General features: G+C 35.0%; 2 protein-coding genes across 5 annotated transcripts in view; one reads left to right on the forward strand and one right to left on the reverse strand.

Annotated features, from left to right (window-relative positions):
- trap1 (TNF receptor-associated protein 1) overlaps positions 1 to 2405 on the reverse strand; it is a 72210-nt gene extending 69805 nt beyond the window's left edge. Inside the window, exons 1-2 of one of the 2 annotated variants that reach the window (XM_073837319.1) lie at positions 1668 to 2405; positions 945 to 1027 (exon numbers count right to left, since the gene is read on the reverse strand). The gene's annotated coding sequence lies outside the window, so the exon portion shown is untranslated. Of the gene's footprint in view, positions 1 to 944; positions 1028 to 1486 lie in introns of both variants that reach the window. The other variant, XM_073837312.1, reaches the window with a different exon arrangement.
- LOC141332211 (butyrophilin subfamily 1 member A1-like) overlaps positions 1 to 19585 on the forward strand; it is a 136787-nt gene that overhangs the window by 50367 nt on the left and 66835 nt on the right. The window contains exons 1-5 of one of the 3 annotated variants that reach the window (XM_073837331.1): positions 2946 to 3121; positions 14674 to 14749; positions 15266 to 15619; positions 15703 to 15975; positions 16175 to 16282. The exons of the other annotated variants lie outside the window; for them this stretch is intronic. Of the exons in view, the coding sequence (XP_073693432.1) occupies positions 14692 to 14749; positions 15266 to 15619; positions 15703 to 15975; positions 16175 to 16282 (793 nt within the window). The 5' untranslated portion in view covers positions 2946 to 3121; positions 14674 to 14691. Of the gene's footprint in view, positions 1 to 2945; positions 3122 to 14673; positions 14750 to 15265; positions 15620 to 15702; positions 15976 to 16174; positions 16283 to 19585 lie in introns of those variants that run through there. 3 annotated transcript variants of the gene reach the window in all.

The following is a 19585-nucleotide window of genomic DNA, read 5'->3' on the forward strand; positions in this document are numbered from 1 at the left end:
AGATATGTGTCCTGTAAATCATCATTTCATCTCGATTACTGCATTTTCATGATTGTTTGAAGCAGAAACAGTATTTCTATTAATCGCAAAGCCCTAATTAAATCTATCTCTCTTCTTATTTTTCTCACCCGTCTGAGGACCACTTGTATCCCGGAGCGCCTGGTTCTGCTGACTGAGAATAAACGTCCACTTTATCAGCCACCATGAAGGTGGAGTAAAAGCCCACACCGAACTGACCGATGATGGAGCTGCTGGCCTCCGCTTGATTCTGAAGAGCATCCAGAAAAGCCTGATGGAGGAAGAACGTGAGCATCATGAAATAATGTCCAAACACCATTGATGTCAACTTACATATTTATTGATAATATTTTGTGCCAGTTTCCTGATGTTCAGATCTTGAATACATGGGATTAAACTGTACTTTATTTGCAATTGATTTATGCAATATTCCAATTTAAAGTCAAATTCTAAGGTAATGAGGCACAACTTAGTCTAGAAGAGTTCAATATGACACACCTTTGATCCAGATCGAGCGATGGTGTCGAGATTCGCAACCAGCTCCTCATTGTTCATCCCAACTCCTGTGTCAGAGCATAAACACATTGACCAATAGATTCGTCAGCAACAGCTCTTCAATCTGATCTTGAGTCCTGATGGAGGGCTTGTATGGGTTGAAGGTACCTGGATGGTGAAGGTGCCTTTGGCAGCATCTGTCTGCAGGTGGATCTCCATGGGTGCTGTATCTCCTCCTGCTGTGATCATCTTGTGCCGCAGTTTCTCCAGTGCATCACTGCCGTTTGAGATCAGCTCTCTGAACACCTAAGAGAGCAGGAGCCAGAAAATCAATGACGCTGCAGTCTGATTCATGTATTTATATGAGTTTTCTTGCATTCATTGATTGTTATATTTTTACAGCATTACATTATTTTTGGTTCATTTATCACCTCTTTCTCAGAATACAGCGATCTGGCCACAATATCCAGCAGTTTCTTCGTCTCTGCCTGGAACTCATGTTTGGAGTAGGATCCTTATTGAACAAAGAAACAACAAGTTTTAACATCCTTACAATTTCCATACACTAGCATATATAAAGCCCGTAAAGCTTTAAATGGAAGATTTTGAGATAGACAAAAGATATTATTAAAAATTGCATACGTTTTATGTTGTGTATCATATATGATACATCAGGCTTTAATGATATAGTGAGAGCAATTTAGTGCATTATTTAGTGATATTTATATGGTAATTATGATGTGTTTTAATGTAAATGAATTAGATTTTTATAACATTAAATCTGACTACACACATAAAATGCACTTAAATATCAGCTCTTGATATCAGCTCACTCTTGACCTACAATAATGTCTTGGTTAGATGATATGCTTTTATATGTTTTATGATCAAAGTTTTAAGACATATTATGCAACACAATGTTTGAGAGAAATAAACGTTCATCAAAAGCCTGAATTTCACACTTGACACTCACATTTTAACATGATTTTAAAAAATCTGCTTCATTCAGTCCAGTAACTGTTCATCCTGAAATATAACAATCTAAAAATTATTCTTATGTTTAAAAGTTAAAAAGTTTCCACAGCAAAAAGATGCATGAACCACAACCTAAAGGCCGACATTTTTAGAAAGCTATTAAAAAGCATTTAACTTACTGAAATAGTACACACTATCAATTATCAATGAAAAATGGCTTGTAGTAGCTTGTGACCAACAGGATTTCCAGCAAAGTTTTCATCATGTTGATCATTTAGAGGGTCAGAAATTCATGTAACAAATATGATAGTCAGCTTTATGATTTCATGATTGTGTGGAGCGTCTCCTCCTCTGTGCTCTCAGCCTGTTGTGTGCTGTTTCTGCGATGAGACACACTGACAGCAGCACAGCTGGAGCTCCACAGTCTGACTGGTCTGCTGTGAGGAAACTGCTGTCTGCCGTTAGTATCAGCTGCTGAAGTACAAGAGCCAGAATCATCAGAATTAAACAGTACTGATGTTTCAATGACCAAAAGAGGGATTTGGATTTGATAGTTGTTATTGTCTATGCTCGACAGTCACTGAGAAACAGACTTATTCTACACAAATCCTGTTTATGTCAAAATATACGTTTTGAAATGAAGAGCATGCGTTTATTTGATTAACATCATTCTTCCCCTGTTATAATGTTTCTTCACGATGCTATGCTCTGATCCGCTGATCATGTTATTTAGTGGCTCATTCATGTTAAATTAATTAAACATATGCCTCCAGTGAATGTCGCGGGGACTATTCTTTTTCCGACCCCTCTGCTGGATGACATGAGCCCGCTGAGAGACATTAAGAGAGTATTTGAGTAAATTTAATGATCGGATCATTTCTGCTTCTGCTGTAGTTTGACCTATAGACGAATGAAACTACGGCGTGACAGGCGTACAGTGACTGAAAGGACCCTGCGGACGCTCACCGATGACGTCTGCTTGCAGTTCGATACATGCCTGTGTAAAATGTTTTACATGTCATTTCCCGAGCGGCATTTGGAGAACGCTAACGTTACAGGATTTGGTCGTAGAAAAGTAATTAATTAATTACATTAAAGTAATGGCAAAATATGTTATAAATAAGTGTAAGTTCTGTTTATTATACTTATTAATAAATTAAAAAAGATCTCAGAAGTCTGAGGTTAAAAGGTGTATTTTTTTGTTTATTTGTTTGATGTGATTTGGTTCTGATGTCACTTTATTGTTGAAACTCAACTATTTGCTCCAATTTCTTTTTTATCATATTTTGTTTTCGAAAAAAATTTCCTCCAATGTGTTTAAAATGAATGCCAAATTAAAGGTAATAAAAAGCCTGAAGACACACGTCTGCGAACAGGGAATGATTTCAGCAGCTAAATTATGATCATAGTGTTGTGGAGGGCGGTGTCAAGTGAAAGTGAAACAGAGCTATGAATGTTCTCCTTCCGGTTATAAACTCTTGTATCAAGTTCAACATTTAGTTTATTTCCATATAATCATATTTGTTGATTATATTTATTGATTTATTCAGAAGCTCCAATGAGCACATCAAAGTCCAGTCAAAGGCAAGTTGAGAAACATATTTACCTGAACAACTTTCTATCATGAGGTTTGGTAAGTGATACTAAACTTATAAATTCATTAAAAAAAGGATAAAGTCAAAGAGTGGTACATGTAGATGAACATTGTGCATTTGTGTCTTGCTTTTTCTAATCTAATTTAACCAGGTGATTGTAGGGGAGAGAGGGGCACAACCTAACACTTTTTGAATTTCGCGGTTTATGTAAATTCTATGGAAGCCCGTTTCCGCCACTGAATTAAAAAAAAATATATAGCCTATATATATTGCGACTGTTTTTTTCTCAGAATTGCGAGTTATAAAGTCAGAATTGCGAGATATAAAGTCGCAATTGCGAGTTATAAAGTCAGAATTCTGAGATATCTCGCAATTCTGACTTTTGTTTCTGTTCATTTGTGTCACTTTCTGGCAAAACATAACAGGAAACGGAGATCTTGTCTTGTTAAAACGACATATTATGTCATAAAAACGATATAATTTTGCCGTTTTAGAAAATATATGATTACATGTGAGCGAGCTATAGGCGATTGTCCGCGCATGCCTTCGCCACAGTCCTGACATAAAGGAGGATCTGCACGCTGCTAAAGTTATAGAAATACACTGTTTTAAGTATTTTAATGTAATGGTTTCAATTGTAGCAGCATGTTTATTAGGATTAATCTGTCTCCAATAACTGCAGACCCAGAGGATATGACTAACAGCAAATCCAGATACTAACCGAAAGAAAAAAAGAGAAATGACGATTTGATTGTATTTTGATGATGATGATGATTTCGTTGTTTTAAAATGGGGAAAAAATAAGCCAGAATTTTTTGTTAATTTTTCGTCTTTACTGTCTGTGCCATCATGCAGAATAAATGTTCATCTGATGTACCGCTCTGCAAATTAGTCACAATAACGTTTCTTCATAATGGTTGGCTATATTTCTTGCAATACATCTCTATACGCAACACTGCACTTCTCGGGTGGGCAGCTCAGGCTCGATAAATAAATATAAATATCTTCTTTATTTTATACTTCCACAATAACAACACAACGTTACAAAATGATTTTATAAAAATACAAGGTGCGCTGTCGCAACTTATGTTTAATATAGACAGCTTTAAAGGTCTACTTCAATAAAAAAATAGAAAACATTGTGTTTATTGTGTGAGTTCATTATCTGTAACCTGTAACCTGTACCATTGTGCTTACACCCAGAGCGCAGCCCCTTTCCACAGTGTAAAGCCTGGAATTTAACCCAGAAGAACAACCCAATGTGCTGCTTGATTCAGCTAAAGATATAATGTAATAATATATCATTTAAATATAATCAGACTAAGAATAATGGCCGCCCAGGCATTTTAAACAAATATTAAAGCAATTTGTTTTACCCACGAACAAAAATACGAAAAATCATGCTAAAAATCATCACCTGCGTTTTTCTGTTTCTCAAACAAAACAATATAAATAATAATAATAACAATAAGCTATGAATTACACGTATTATAATTTTTATATAATATTTCTTTAATTCATTTTTGCTCGTATTTCGATTTGCAGTTACATTAAAGTTATCCAAATAAATATCCCAAGCTTAGAGTGGATTACTCAGAAATGCTGATAATGAGATTTTATAATAAAAATAATAATCCGCATAATAATAATAATAGTATTATGATTATTATTATTTTGTTTGTTTATGTCTATAGACATAGGCTAAATTGCGACAGAGCACCTTGTATTTTTACAAAAGCTTTTTGTAACGTTGTGTTGTTGTTATTGTGGAAGTACATAAAATAAAGAAGATATTTATATTTATTTATCGAGCCTGCGCCGCCCACCCGAGAAGTGCAGTGTTGCGCATTATATGAGATGTATTGCAAGAAATATAGCCAACTATTATGAAGAAATTAACGTTATCGTGACTAATTTGCAGAGCGGTACATCAGACGAACATTTATTCTGCATGATGGTACAGACAGTAAAGACGAAAAATGAACAAAAAATCCGAAAATTCTGGCTTAATTTTCTCCCATTTTAAAACAGAACGAAATCATCATCATCATCATCATCATCATAATACAATCAAATCGTTTGTCATTTCTCTTTTTTTCTTTCGGTTAGTATCTGGATTTGCTGTTAGTCATATCCTCTGGGTCTGAGTGCAGGAGACAGATTAATCCTAATAAACATGCTGCTACAATTGAAACCATTACATTAAAACACTTAAAACAGTGTATTTCTATAACTTTAGCAGCGTGCAGATCCTCCTTTATGTCAGGACTGTGGGGAAGGCATGCGCGGACAATCGCCTAGCTCGCTCACGTCACATGTAATCATATATTTTCTAAAACGGCAAAATTATATCGTTTTTATGACATAATATGTCGTTTTAACAAGACAAGATCTCCGTTTCCTGTTATGTTTTGCCAGAAAGTGTAACAAATGAACAGAAACAAAAGTCAGAATTGCGAGATATAGGCTAAAGTCGCAATTGCGAGAAAAAAAGTCAGAATTCAGAATTTGCGACTTTATAGGTAAAACGCCCCCCTTAAGGAAAATGTGACATTACAGTGAAACAAAACATAAATGTGACTAGAACTGCCATCCCTGTTTTGAGTGACTATGGCAGGAGTTATTCACCAAATATTAAAATTGCTCAGCCTTCATAATTAATTAGTATTTTGACTGAACATATTTTTGTACAAAGGGGGCGTTTTGCCCCAGCAGTGGGGTAAAATGCCCCCTTTATTACCAATCAGTTTTCTTCATAGATCAACAGCAAAATGAACAGACTATAGTTTTTAATTTCTAAAAGTAAAAGGCAAGTAATGTATCAACATGTATATATATTAATATTTATTTGAGGAATGTCCAAAATATCCCAAAAATTTTTAACATTTATATTTATACATATAACTAAGCCATGCAAACAAATATGTTGAGGTAATTTTTTTTTTATTGTGTTAAAGTATTTTGATTTTACCACCTAGTTATACTGCATTAAGTGTAAAACAAAGGATTTGATAGACAGAAATATGTTATTATAGTAATTATAATAGAGAGAAACTATGCCCTCTGGGGGGCGTTTTACCCCTCAGCGTAGGGGGCGTTTTACCCCACAAGCTATGCCTTTTTTTTTTTTTTTTATTAATTTTTTAAATACAATTATATTCCTTATAAATAACATATCCTCTCAAACTACAGACTTCACTATTCATCTATCATACATCACTGTGGTATCCTACAGAACAATATTCTCTTAAACACTTTTTTACTAATATCTGAAAATTATAGCATTTTCCATGAAATCCTCTTCTCTTCAAACACGTCGCTGGTGTCAGCTTTTTCAAGGAGATTTGTTTATCCCGGTTGTCAACGTAGTGCATAGCAACAGTGAAAATGTATCTTGATTTTCTCTAGTGGTTATTTTGGGAAAAACAGGTAGGGGGCGTTTTACCCCAGGGGGGCGTTTTCCCCCACTCTACCCTATCTCAGAATTCTGACTTTATAACTCGCAATTGCGACTTTATATCTCTTAATTCTGACTTTATAACTCGCAATTCTGAGAAAAAAAGTCAGAATTGCGAGTTTTTATCTCGCAATTCTGAGAAAAAAAGTCGCAATATATATATATATTTTTAATCAGTGGCGGAAATGGGCTTCCATAAAATCCACTTGGGGTTCAGAGTACAATATTTATCCACATTATTTTCACATTTGTCTAGTACAAATATATCGCTTTGTTTCACATTTACAGTGTATACGTTTTTCGTTATTTACCTCAAAAGAAAGGAAGTGAAACGTGACAACATGCCCCATAGATGGGGTACATTGTAACATCTGAGGGGCACGTTGTAACACAACCATATGACAGCTTAAAATGTTATCTGATCAAATGAAAAAAATATACACAAACAAACTAAAATATTTTGTCAGTAAAATACGTGTTAACTTTTTCAAATGAAGTAATGACGTTTTTAAAAAAAATAATCGAATTTTGGAGTTTGACAACGAACACATCGCAACAATGCTTTGAACGGCCCTGATCGCAACACACAGCTGTTCAGTAGTTCAAAACAATGTGGACAAATAAATGAAACACATTTAGACATTCAGAAGAACACTCCACTCCTCCACACACAGCTCTCATAGAACACGACACACATAAACGAGCCAAAATGCTTTACATTATTTGAAATAATAACTTCTGAACATTAAACATTGATTGTCAGTCTTTATTCACCTGTTTCTTGTGGTTTATTATCAAAATCCTTAGAAGTAAATCGTGTAAACCGCACCGCTAATGTCACAGAATAGCATAGTTTAATAACAGCGGGGCATATTGTAACACAGTGTTACATATCGTTCCCCATACTGCGGTCAAGCCAGCCGCGCTTCAAAAATACACGGTCAAACCAGCCGCACTTTTTTTTTTATTGCGCGTGTAATCGTGCACTTACGGTACGGGTACTGAGAGCAGGCAAAATGCATGTGAAGAAGCTGTCAAACCGGCGTTTCCTATATACTTTATATTCGTATGTTTATAAATACTTTACATTAGTCCATAAACGTTTGCATTGTATATTAATTATTCTTAATTATTTATTAATGTAAAAAAAATAATACTATTAATGTGTTTTATTCCGTTTTTTTATTTTGATGTTTGTGTGTGTGTGTGTGTGTGTGTGTGTGTGTGTGTGTGTGTGTGTGTGTGGGCTCTCTCTCTCTCACTGACTATATAGAAGAAGAAAACTGTATAAACGTGTATAAATCCTTTTATGTATAAACGTTTGTATTTGTACATTATTAAAAATAATTTATTAATGTTAATATAAATGTTTTTTTATTTTTTTTTATTTTAATGTTTGTGTGTGTGTGTGTGTGTGTGTGTGTGTGTGTGTGTACAAATATATAATGTTTGTAAATACTTTTACTTTGATCCTGGCTATCAATGTTTTAATTTCAAGTCATTTTACTGTACAGTTTCAGTGAAAATTAAAAGCAAAATCATCCCAAACATACTTGCACTTGTATAATTTCCTTATATAGGTTAGCTCATACAAAACAACATGTGTCCTAGCACTTGGATTATTTCCATATATTTAAATACTCAAAAAATATTCCTTTATAGGTTAGCTCATTCTTTCAATTGATCTGTATTCAGAGTGACCCTGACTATCACTGTAATTATTTTCAAGACATTTTACTGTATAGTTTGAGAAAATTAGAATCAAAATCACCCTAAACAACAAAATGAGTCCTATAGCACTTGCACTGTATCCCATTTCCCAACACTCATAAAAAATGTTCCTCTATAGGTTAGCTCATTCTTTCACTCCATCTGTATTCACAGTGACCCTGACTATCACTGTAGTTATTTTCAAGACATTTTACTGTATAGTTTTGGAGAAAATTAGAATCAAAATCACCCTAAACAACAAAATGAGTCCTATAGCACTTGCACTGTATCCCATTTTCCAACACTCATAAAAATGTTCCTCTATAGGTTAGCTCATTCTTTCACTCCATCTGTATTCAGAGTGACCCTGACTATCACTGTAATTATTTTCAAGACATTTTACTGTATAGTTTTGGAGAAAATTAGAATCAAAATCACCCTAAACAACAAAATGAGTCCTATAGCACTTGCACTGTATCCCATTTTCCAACACTCATAAAAAATGTTCCTCTATAGGTTAGCTCATTCTTTCACTCCATCTGTATTCAGAGTGACCCTGACTTTCACTGTAGGTATTTTCAAGACATTTTACTGTATAGTTTTGGAGAAAAACAATAACAAAATCACCCTAAACAACAAAATGCATCCTGTTATTTGTACTGTATCCCATTTTCCAACACTCATAAAAAATGTTCCTCTATAGGTTAGCTCATTCTTTCACTCCATCTGTATTCAGAGTGACCCTGACTATCAGTGTAGTTATTTTCAAGACATATTACTGTATAGTTTTGGAGAAAAACAATAACAAAATCACCCTAAACAACAAAATTTTCAAGACATTTTACTGTAAAGTTTTGCAGAAAAACAATAACAAAATCACCCTAAACAACAAAATAAGTCTTATAGCACTTGCACTGTATACCAATGTCCAACACTTGTCCAAATTTTTCCTCTATAGGTGAGCTTATTCTTTCACTCCATCTGTATTCAGAATTGTATAAACAGATTTTAAGAAATGCTACATTAGATGGAACACCAAGAGAGTGCAATAAAAAGAAAGCTTTATTATTATTATTATTATTTTATGTTAATTTAATTGTAAGTTATTTGAATATTTCATTGAAACAACACTGCTGTATTTGAAACTTGCATTTATTCCTATTTGTGTGTGTGTGTGTGTGTGTGTGTGTGTTTTATTAAAAAAAAGTTAATTGTGTAAATATTAGTACAGTGTCAAATCCAAATGTCAATTTTTTTTTCTACCAAAAAAAAAAATTTGCTTTTTCATTAATAAATACAGTTAGAATGCACCTTTTGTGGTGAGTGTGCCTTTAATTGTGTAATCAGTACTGAATACAATTATAGTAAGGGTCACTCTCTACAAATACAAATCGAAAGAATGAGCTAATAAAGGAACACTTTTCATGAGTGTTGGAAAATGGGATACAGTGCAAGTGCTTTAGGACTCGTTTTGTTGTTTAGGGTGATTTTGTTTCAAATTTCCTCAAAAACTATACAGTAAAATGTCTTGAAAATAACTACAGTGATAGTCAGGGTCACTCTGAATACAGACCAATTGAAAGAATGAGCTAACCTATAGAGGAACATTTTTTATGAGTGTTGGAAAATGGGAAACAGTGCAAATAACAGGATGCATTTTGTTGTTTAGGGTGATTTTGTTATTGTTTTCCCCAAAACTATACAGTAATATGTCTTGAAAATACCTACAGTGATAGTCAGGGTCACTCTGAATACAGATGGAGTGAAAGAATGAGCTAACCTATAGAGGAACATTTTTTATGAGTGTTGGAAAATGGGATACAGTGCAAGTGCTATAGGACTCATTTTGTTGTTTAGGGTGATTTTGATTCTAATTTTCTCCAAAACTATACAGTAAAATGTCTTGAAAATAACTACAGTGATAGTCAGGGTCACTCTGAATACAGATGGAGTGAAAGAATGAGCTAACCTATAAAGGAATATTTTTTATGAGTGTTGGAAAATGGGATACAGTGTAAGTGCTATAGGACTCATTTTGTTGTTTAGGGTGATTTTGTTTCTAATTTTCTCCAAAACTATACAGTAAAATGTCTTGAAAATAATTACAGTGATAGTCAGGGTCACTCTGAATACAGATCAATTGAAAGAATGAGCTAACCTATAAAGGAATATTTTTTATGAGTGTTGGAAAATGGGATACAGTGCAAGTGCTATAGGACTCATTTTGTAGTTTAGAGTGATTTTGTTTCTAATTTTCTCCAAAAGTATACAGTAAAATGTCTTGAAAATAACTACAGTGATAGTCAGGGTCACTCTGAGTACAGATGGAGTGAAAGAATGAGCTAACCTATAGAGGAACATTTTTTATGAGTGTTGGAAAATGGGATACAGTGCAAATAACAGGATGCATTTTGTTGTTTAGGGTGATTTTGTTATTGTTTTTCTCCAAAACTATACAGTAATATGTCTTGAAAATAACTACACTGATAGTCAGAGTCACCCTGAATACAGATGGAGTGAAAGAATGAGCTAACCTATAGAGGAACATTTTTTATGAGTGTTGGAAAATGGGATACAGTACAAGTGCTATAGGACTCATTTTGTTGTTTAGGGTGATTTTGTTTCTAATTTTCTCCAGAACTATACAGTAAAATGTCTTGAAAATAACTACAGTGATAGTCAGGGTCACTCTGAGTACAGATGGAGTGAAAGAATGAGCTAACCTATAGGGGAATATTTTTTATGAGTGTTGGAAAATGGGATACAGTGCAAGTGCTATAGGACTCATTTTGTTGTTTAGGGTGATTTTGATTCTAATTTTCTCCAAACCTATACAGTAAAATGTCTTGAAAATAACTACAGTGATAGTCAGGGTCACTCTGAATACAGATGGAGTGAAAGAATGAGCTAACCTATAAAGGAATATTTTTTATGAGTGTTGGAAAATGGGATACAGTGTAAGTGCTATAGGACTCATTTTGTTGTTTAGGGTGATTTTGTTTCTAATTTTCTCCAAAACTATACAGTAAAATGTCTTGAAAATAATGACAGTGATAGTCAGGGTCACTCTGAGTACAGATGGAGTGAAAGAATGAGCTAACCTATAGAGGAACATTTTTTATGAGTGTTGGAAAATGGGATACAGTGCAAATAACAGGATGCATTTTGTTGTTTAGGGTGATTTTGTTATTGTTTTTCTCCAAAACTATACAGTAATATGTCTTGAAAATACCTACAGTGAAAGTCAGGGTCACTCTGAATACAGATCAATTGAAAGAATGAGCTAACCTATAAAGGAATATTTTTTATGAGTGTTGGAAAATGGGATACAGTGTAAGTGCTATAGGACTCATTTTGTTGTTTAGGGTGATTTTGTTTCTAATTTTCTCCAAAACTATACAGTAAAATGTCTTGAAAATAATGACAGTGATAGTCAGGGTCACTCTGAGTACAGATGGAGTGAAAGAATGAGCTAACCTATAGAGGGATATTTTTTATGAGTGTTGGAAAACGGGATACAGTGCAAATAACAGGATGCATTTTGTTGTTTAGGGTGATTTTGTTATTGTTTTTCTCCAAAACTATACAGTAAAATGTCTTGAAAATAATTACAGTGATAGTCAGGGTCACTCTGAATACAGATCAATTGAAAGAATGAGCTAACCTATGGAGGAACATTTTTTATGAGTGTTGGAAAATGGGATACAGTGCAAGTGCTATAGGACTCATTTTGTAGTTTAGGGTGATTTTGTTTCAAATGTTCTCCAAAACTGTACAGTAAAATGTCTTGAAAATAACTACAGTGATAGTCAGGGTCACTCTGAGTACAGATGGAGTGAAAGAATGAGCTAACCTATTGAGGGACATTTTTTACGAGTGTTGGAAAACGGGATACAGTGCAAATAACAGGATGCATTTTGTTGTTTAGGGTGATTTTGTTTCTAATTTTCTCCAAAACTATACAGTAATATGTCTTGAAAATAATTACAGTGATAGTCAGGGTCACTCTGAATACAGATGGAGTGAAAGAATGAGCTAACCTATTGAGGGATATTTTTTATGAGTGTTGGAAAACGGGATACAGTGCAAATAACAGGATGCATTTTGTTGTTTAGGGTGATTTTGTAATTGTTTTTCTCCAAAACTATACAGTAAAATGTCTTGAAAATAATTACAGTGATAGTCAGGGTCACTCTGAATACAGATCAATTGAAAGAATGAGCTAACCTATGGAGGAACATTTTTTATGAGTGTTGGAAAATGGGATACAGTGCTAGGAGCTATTTTGTTGTTTAGGGTGACTTTCTTCTAGTTTTGTATTGTATATGTATATGTATATATATATATATATATACACACACACACACACACACACACACACACACACACACACACACACACACACACACACACGCACACATACATACAAACATTAAAATAAAAGATTAAATAAAACACTTTTATATTAACATTTATTAACATTAATAAATTATTTTAATAATGTACAAATACAAACGTTTATGCACAAAATTACATAAACTAAAAGGAAACGCCGGTGTGACGGCTTTTTCTTCTTCTATATATAGTCAGTGAGAGAGAGAGAGCCTACACACACACAAATATCAAAATAAAAAAACGGAATAAAACACATTAATATTATAAATTTTTTACATTATCAAATTATTTAGAATAATTAGATACAATATAAACGTTTATGGACTAATGTAATGTATTTATAAACATACGAATAAAAAGTATATAGGAAACGCCGGTTTGACAGCTTCTTTACATGCATTTGACCTGCTCTCAGTACCCGTACCGTAAGTGCACGATTACACGCGCAAGTTAAAAAAAAAAGTGCGGCTGGCTTGACCGTGTATTTTAAGGCGCGGCTGGCTTGACCGCAGTGTTCCACATCTGCGCGACTGGAGTTTAAAACAGGTTAGTGTCTTCTGCTGATTTGCGAAGCATTGATAAACCATCTAAACTGATAAATAACAAATTGGAGATTAAAATATTAATAGATTTGTCTAATTTTAAATGAATACTAAAAACTGAAATGAAAAGTTTACTTCAGCCATAAATGTACTTTTACTATGGTAAAATAAAATTTCCGCGATATCTTTAAAAGGCTTTTGAATTATTGCGCTATTTTTCCTCTGCATAGTGTTGCTATGGCAACTAGTAAACACCGTAAATTTGGTTATGCTAGCATGTGTGGAAATATTTAAACCACGCGTGTTACAATTAACCCCGCGTTAGTTTGTGCCCTAATGTTAGCAAGCTAGCGATATTTCTCTTCCAGGACATCTTAATCGTATTGTTGATAATAACTAACTTGCCTTAGTCATGAACACATTTTTAAAATCTTGCAATATTTCAAATCCTTTATTATTTTCTAACTCTACAGCTGTGAAATAAAATGTACTTCAAGGACTCACTTTTCATTCATAAAAAAAAAGGCATCGGAAAAAAATGACTTTTCACAGAAAACAACGTCTATTTTTGGCTAAAATAATATGGAATTACTGATATAACCAATAGATGGCAGCAGAGGATTATTTATTATGCAGCTGCCTCTCCCTATATTTTTCAAGACGTCTTGCTTTTCGATTTATTATACAATTACTAGTAATAAATTGTAGTAATAAATACCGCCCTTAAGTAACATTATATAGCAAGTGCAGAAAGTCATTAAGCTCACACACAAACAGCCTATAAGGGTGAATTATTTAAATACTAATAGCCTATAGTTCACTACAAATACGTTAAATATTTATGGTATAATAATTAAATAATGCACTCAATATGAATCGATAAGAATTTGAAATATTTTATAAAATTGAATAACTACTTTTAAGTTTTATCTTGAACTGTAAAATCTATTAAATAGCCTCTATTTAACCAACACATACTTGTTACTGCTGTAGTTTTGTTACTCTGAATTTAGTCAATCATTTAAGCTCTTTTTATTTACATCAGCTTGTCATTTGTTTGGTCCGGTTATTACTGTCAATCACAGCAATATGACTCGCGCATATTTATCCGATTTACTCGCGATTTTTTTTAAACTGGCATTTGTCATTCTTGAAACGGTATACATGGACATCTGGTCCTCTTAGACAAACAACACTCTTCGATTGTGAATGAATTATGTAGAGAAAACGAACAAAGTACGCTCATATTACGGCACAGTACAGTTGACCGGAAATGACTTAGCTGGCTTGTCTAAACAAGGAAGTATTTCGTGCATATGGTCAATTAACCCCGCGTTAGGTTGTGCCCCGCTCACCCCTAGATGTATTTGTAAAATGTTGTATTCATAAGTGTAAATGTGGAAGTACTCAGTGCCATCACATGATTTTAACACATGAGCTGACTGTTTTTTTATAATGTTATTTTTTTCTTTTCTTTTCATTTTAGCATCTGTGTCCTTTAGAGATGAAGCTCATTTGTTTGACTCTGCTGATTATTAGTGAAATTACAGTTTCAAGATCAGGTAATTATTCACACCCATGTAAAGACCTGAAGTGTGTGTACATGTCTATTCATTGTCCAGCTGAACCATATTTATGATTATAGTTTAGTTTATAGTTTATGGGATAATGACCAGCTCACTGTATGCTATATTATGTCATTTATTACATGCTAATAATTGGTAAATAAATCAAGTGAAATTTCAATCTGAGCTGAAATTATTTTATTTTACCTACATGAACAAACCACAAAACAGAAACTGTAGGTTTTCTGGATGAATGGTCAGTTGTTTAATGTTGCCGTGGACTGTCATTGTTCAGAAGTATTGAATAATTAGAAAATGTATTAAGACCCATTTAATAATATTTAATAACACATTTAAAAATGCACACAAGTAGTGTTTTCAGTCAGACATGTTCAGATGCAGAGCGGTGTGGTTTACATAGGAACACTGTAGCCCTTGCCCTGTTTAAAGGTTGATAGTTGAGTTTAAAGGAGGTTCACTTTCAATTAGTCCTGCTCTCTTTCTCTTTCACAGAGCAGTATGAAGTAGTGGGACCTGCAGATCCTGTATTTGCTGTAGCTGGTGAAGATGTGATTCTGCCCTGTTCAGTCAAACCCAACACCAGTGTTGTGGACATGAGAGTGGAGTGGTTTAGACTTGATCTGAAAGATTCACAACTAGTGCATCTCTATGAGGATCATGTAGACAAAAACACAAATCAGATTCAGTCCTACAGAGGAAGAACAAAACTGAATCATCAAGAACTAGAGAAAGGAAACACATCAGTCCGAGTCTCATCAGTCCGAGTCTCTGATGAAGGACTTTATAAGTGTTTTATTCAGTCCAAGTCCTGGTATGATGACGCAACTGTTGATGTCCGTGTTGAAGGTGAGTAAACTATTAAAAAACTAACATGCACTAACCCAAAAATGCCAGAACAACAATTCAGTGTTCTTCTTGTTGGTCTGTAGCTGTAGGAAGTACTCCAGTGATCACTGTAGATGGGTTTGATCATTCAGGAGGGCTTCATCTACAGTGTGAATCTAAAGGTTGGTATCCTGAACCTGTTCTTGAGTGGCTGGACAGTGAAGGAGTCCGTTTGAGTTCAGAAACTACAGAGACACACAGAAACACAGACGGATTCAGTGTGAAAAACACCATCACTGTACATCACAGTGGCAGCAAGATTCACTGCAGAGTCAAACAGAGGCATCACATGTTGGAGACAATAATAAACACCACAAGTAAGAACTGACACTGTATCTTGTGATCTCATGGTATTTTTGATTCAGTAAAAAGATTTAATGATTATCAGTCCATTATGTTACAAAGTTGAAACATTTCTATGTACCAATTAGAATTTAACATGATAGATTTTTTTCAATAATTTTGTCAAAATACATTTGATTTACTCAATGTGGTTAATTACCGTCTCATTTATAGGTAAAAGATTTAGTTCTTGGAGGACATCAATCATCCTGATTTCAGTTTTTGTTGTGCTCAGTGTGTTTGCTGGAATACTGATAGCTGTGTGTGCTCATAAAAACAGAGGTAAAGTGCTTGTTTTCTTGTTTTTATATATTTATGTAAATAAGATAGCCTGGAAAAATCCAGACCCTAATCTATTAAGATTATGGGTCTGGCCTCAAGCAATGAAAAGGACCTAACTCGAGGGGCAGCACCAAGCATGCATTTGAAATTCTCACTGCACGCAATTGGATAACTCCAGACCAGTCACAACAATACATGGTGTGACGTATCCAGAGCGACGGTGAACATATAAGAGAGGATTTCAATGTTATAACATAAACAATGTGACAAGATTAATAACTATTAATTACGACAGCCGAATCAATCTCATTAAAACAATTAGGTCCGATCAAACTATTCATTAACTATCAACTAATATGTGGGTAGACGCTAGCGTTTCATTCAGCAGCGAGACATATCGTCCTGTTCAAGTTAGGCTACTGTATTACTATTGAATAGTTCAGTTTCTCGTTACAGTAAGTTTACCAAGTGACTCTTACCATTTGTAAATGAGATGGACCTCATCCACCACAATCCCGATCAGGTTGTCCCGGTAGACCTTGTTCGATAACATTTATCGCCACTTCTTTTTTAACAGCCAGGACTCGAGACTGCCGAATGCTATCTGGCATTGCCCGCTTCGGATCTGTTCCTCTTCGTGGTCGCCCCATACGCTTAACTACCAGCGGAGCTAACTGATAAATTAAACTCTTGCCGTATCCAGTCCGCAAAACAGCAAAAACGTCCTTCTTGCAAAGGAACGATTCGAGCGCGGATTTCTGTTCCTCTTTTGTAGCGGCCAAAGCCGTTTCAAACAACTGATTTTCATCTGTAGAATAGATCTCTTTCAATGTTTACTAAATGATTCCGTACGTCGCAGCGCTGTCGTCATCAGCTTAGCTCGCCTCTGGCCCGCCTACATCAGATACACCGATTTGATTGGTTCCCAGAATTGCTTATGTATTGCAGTAACATGCATCTTTAGGCTCGTTTGAGATGAGCAAAATCTGCGCAGAATCGATCAACGCAAGATGCATGCCGGTGTTGTGCCCAATTCTGACCCCCGCCAGATTACTACCCCCCTAGTATAGGTAGGTTTAGGGTTAGGTGTGGGGGAGGGGTTAGGATTAGGGGTGGGGTTAGGATTAGGCAATCAGGTAGCGCTTTCAACGAGAGGGGGTCATAATTTGGCAGGGGTCGAAAAAAGGCACAACACCGGTTAGAAAAGTGTCCGAGTTACGTCCGACTTGCTCTGACATCGTGCTGACGTGTGCCAAAAAACTCTCGCGATGGCGAGGCGGCTGTGTCGGATTGAGCAGTCGGGCGCAGTAGCTTTTCACCGACTGCGCTGACCAAAAGCACGATGGGAAACGACTGGCTGACGACACATCTTAATGCTCATTGGTTCAAACAACTGTGATGTTGCGTTCTTTTCTAAAATGTTTTATTTTTTAATCTAATATCATTTGGTTATGTGTTTAAATTCTGCATGAATATTCCCAAACACTATTGACAGTGCGATCTCTGTGTGTGATTTGTGATTGTTGTCATATTACTATAAAAATATAAAATACACGTTTGTACTAAAGTAAAAATGGATGATAAATACGCCTTTCGTATGGAATTAAAAAGCAGGCACTTTGAGTGTTTTGTTCATCGTATTTATTTTCATATAAAAGCAATAGAACTTAAATTATATCATGTTTATCAGCAACACAGCAGGTGATTGTGAATAACGCGATATCCGCCTTTGATCTCGTAGGTATCTGTTCCGCTTCCAAAGCTCAGAACTGTCCGTCTTGACTGCGCTTATTTCACTCCTCCCCTCACTGCAGCCGCCTACTCTCGCCTACATTTCAGGCGAGGCTAGGCGCATCTCAAACAAGCCTATTGCTCGAGGCCAGAGTGTATTGCAGAGACAATTCAAATTGTGCTCTCGCGAGATCTCTGGATTTCCAGGGTATAAATCATAAATAAGCAGTATGGGGATCATTTTCAAGGCAAGTTTATTTATATAGCACATTTGATACATAATTAAAATAATCATAAAAAATCACAATAAAAAAGTAAAAAAAATAATTAAAACAATTAAACATTTGAGAATAATAAAAAATGAGGACAAAAAAAACATTTTGGACATAGCACAGTGCCAATTCAGTAAAACAAAGCTGTTAAAAAGATGTGTTTTAAGTCTATATTTAAACATGGCTAGTGATTTAGCACATCTGATCTCTTCTGGAAGCTGATTCCAGCAGCATAATAGCTAAAAGCAGACACCCCTTGTTTTGAGTGATGCCTTGGTATTTCTAACTGACTTGATCCTAATGATCTGAGTCTGTTAGGTTTACATTCAGTGGATGCATTGAGGTTCTAGGCCTGTGAGTGATTTATAAATTAGTAATAACACTTCAGAATCAATCCTAAATGCAACTGGTGTGAATTGCTCAGATTTTCTAGTTCTAGTCAGAATCCTGCAGCAGTGTTCTGGATGAGCTGCAGCTGTCTAATGTACTTCTTGGGAAGCCCAGTGAGGAGACCATTACATTAGTCCACTCTGCTGGTGATAAAGGCATGAACAAGTTTTTCTAAGTCTTGACTAGAAACAAAACATCTAATTCTAGCAGTGTTTTTGAGATGATAGCATGCTGATTTAGTTACTGCTTTGACAAAGTAAAGTTACAGTCTGTCTGTGGTGAGCTCTGTGGGCAGGACTCAGCTGTGATGGTGTCCATGAGCAGTGCTGGTTGTGGCTGCGTGGTGTTATCAGTGTCCTTGTGTCAACCACATGACAATTCAGAGGCTGATGTGAAGTCCTGTGCTCATTCATACTCTTTCCAGGTGTGCCATTGTGTCATTCAGGTTGGAGGGATTGATGTTGTCCTTTAGAACTCTTGTACCAAGTTTGTCTGAGAGGAGGCCATACGGTTTAAACAGTTGTCTATGACCCCAGAAAGGGTTGAAGTTTTTTCCTGAAAGTAATGAACAGTTTAATTTTCAAAACATCTCATATGATTGTGTATTTTGTTTATCATCAACCCATAATGAAAACTTTTAGCGAGACTGAATGACTTAATATGTATGCACTTGTTAGCTGGCTTCCTTGGTTAGACAGGATGAATTTTCATTTGCAGTTTTAATACACTGTCTGTGTCAAGATCTGCAACCACACTGAAAATAATATGTGTTATGAAAAAAATGTATTATGTTACAAAAATGTAAAATTGAATTTACCTCATGTGAAACATGAGGATACAACTTTTTTTATTTGTCTTTATTAAATAATTTGCTAATATTTAGACTAGAGACCAATTCTCACTATTAAAG

The sequence above is a fragment of the Garra rufa genome, chromosome 1 (assembly GCF_049309525.1).
Source record: "Garra rufa chromosome 1, GarRuf1.0, whole genome shotgun sequence".
In the NCBI taxonomy this organism is placed as follows: Eukaryota; Metazoa; Chordata; class Actinopteri; order Cypriniformes; family Cyprinidae; genus Garra; species Garra rufa.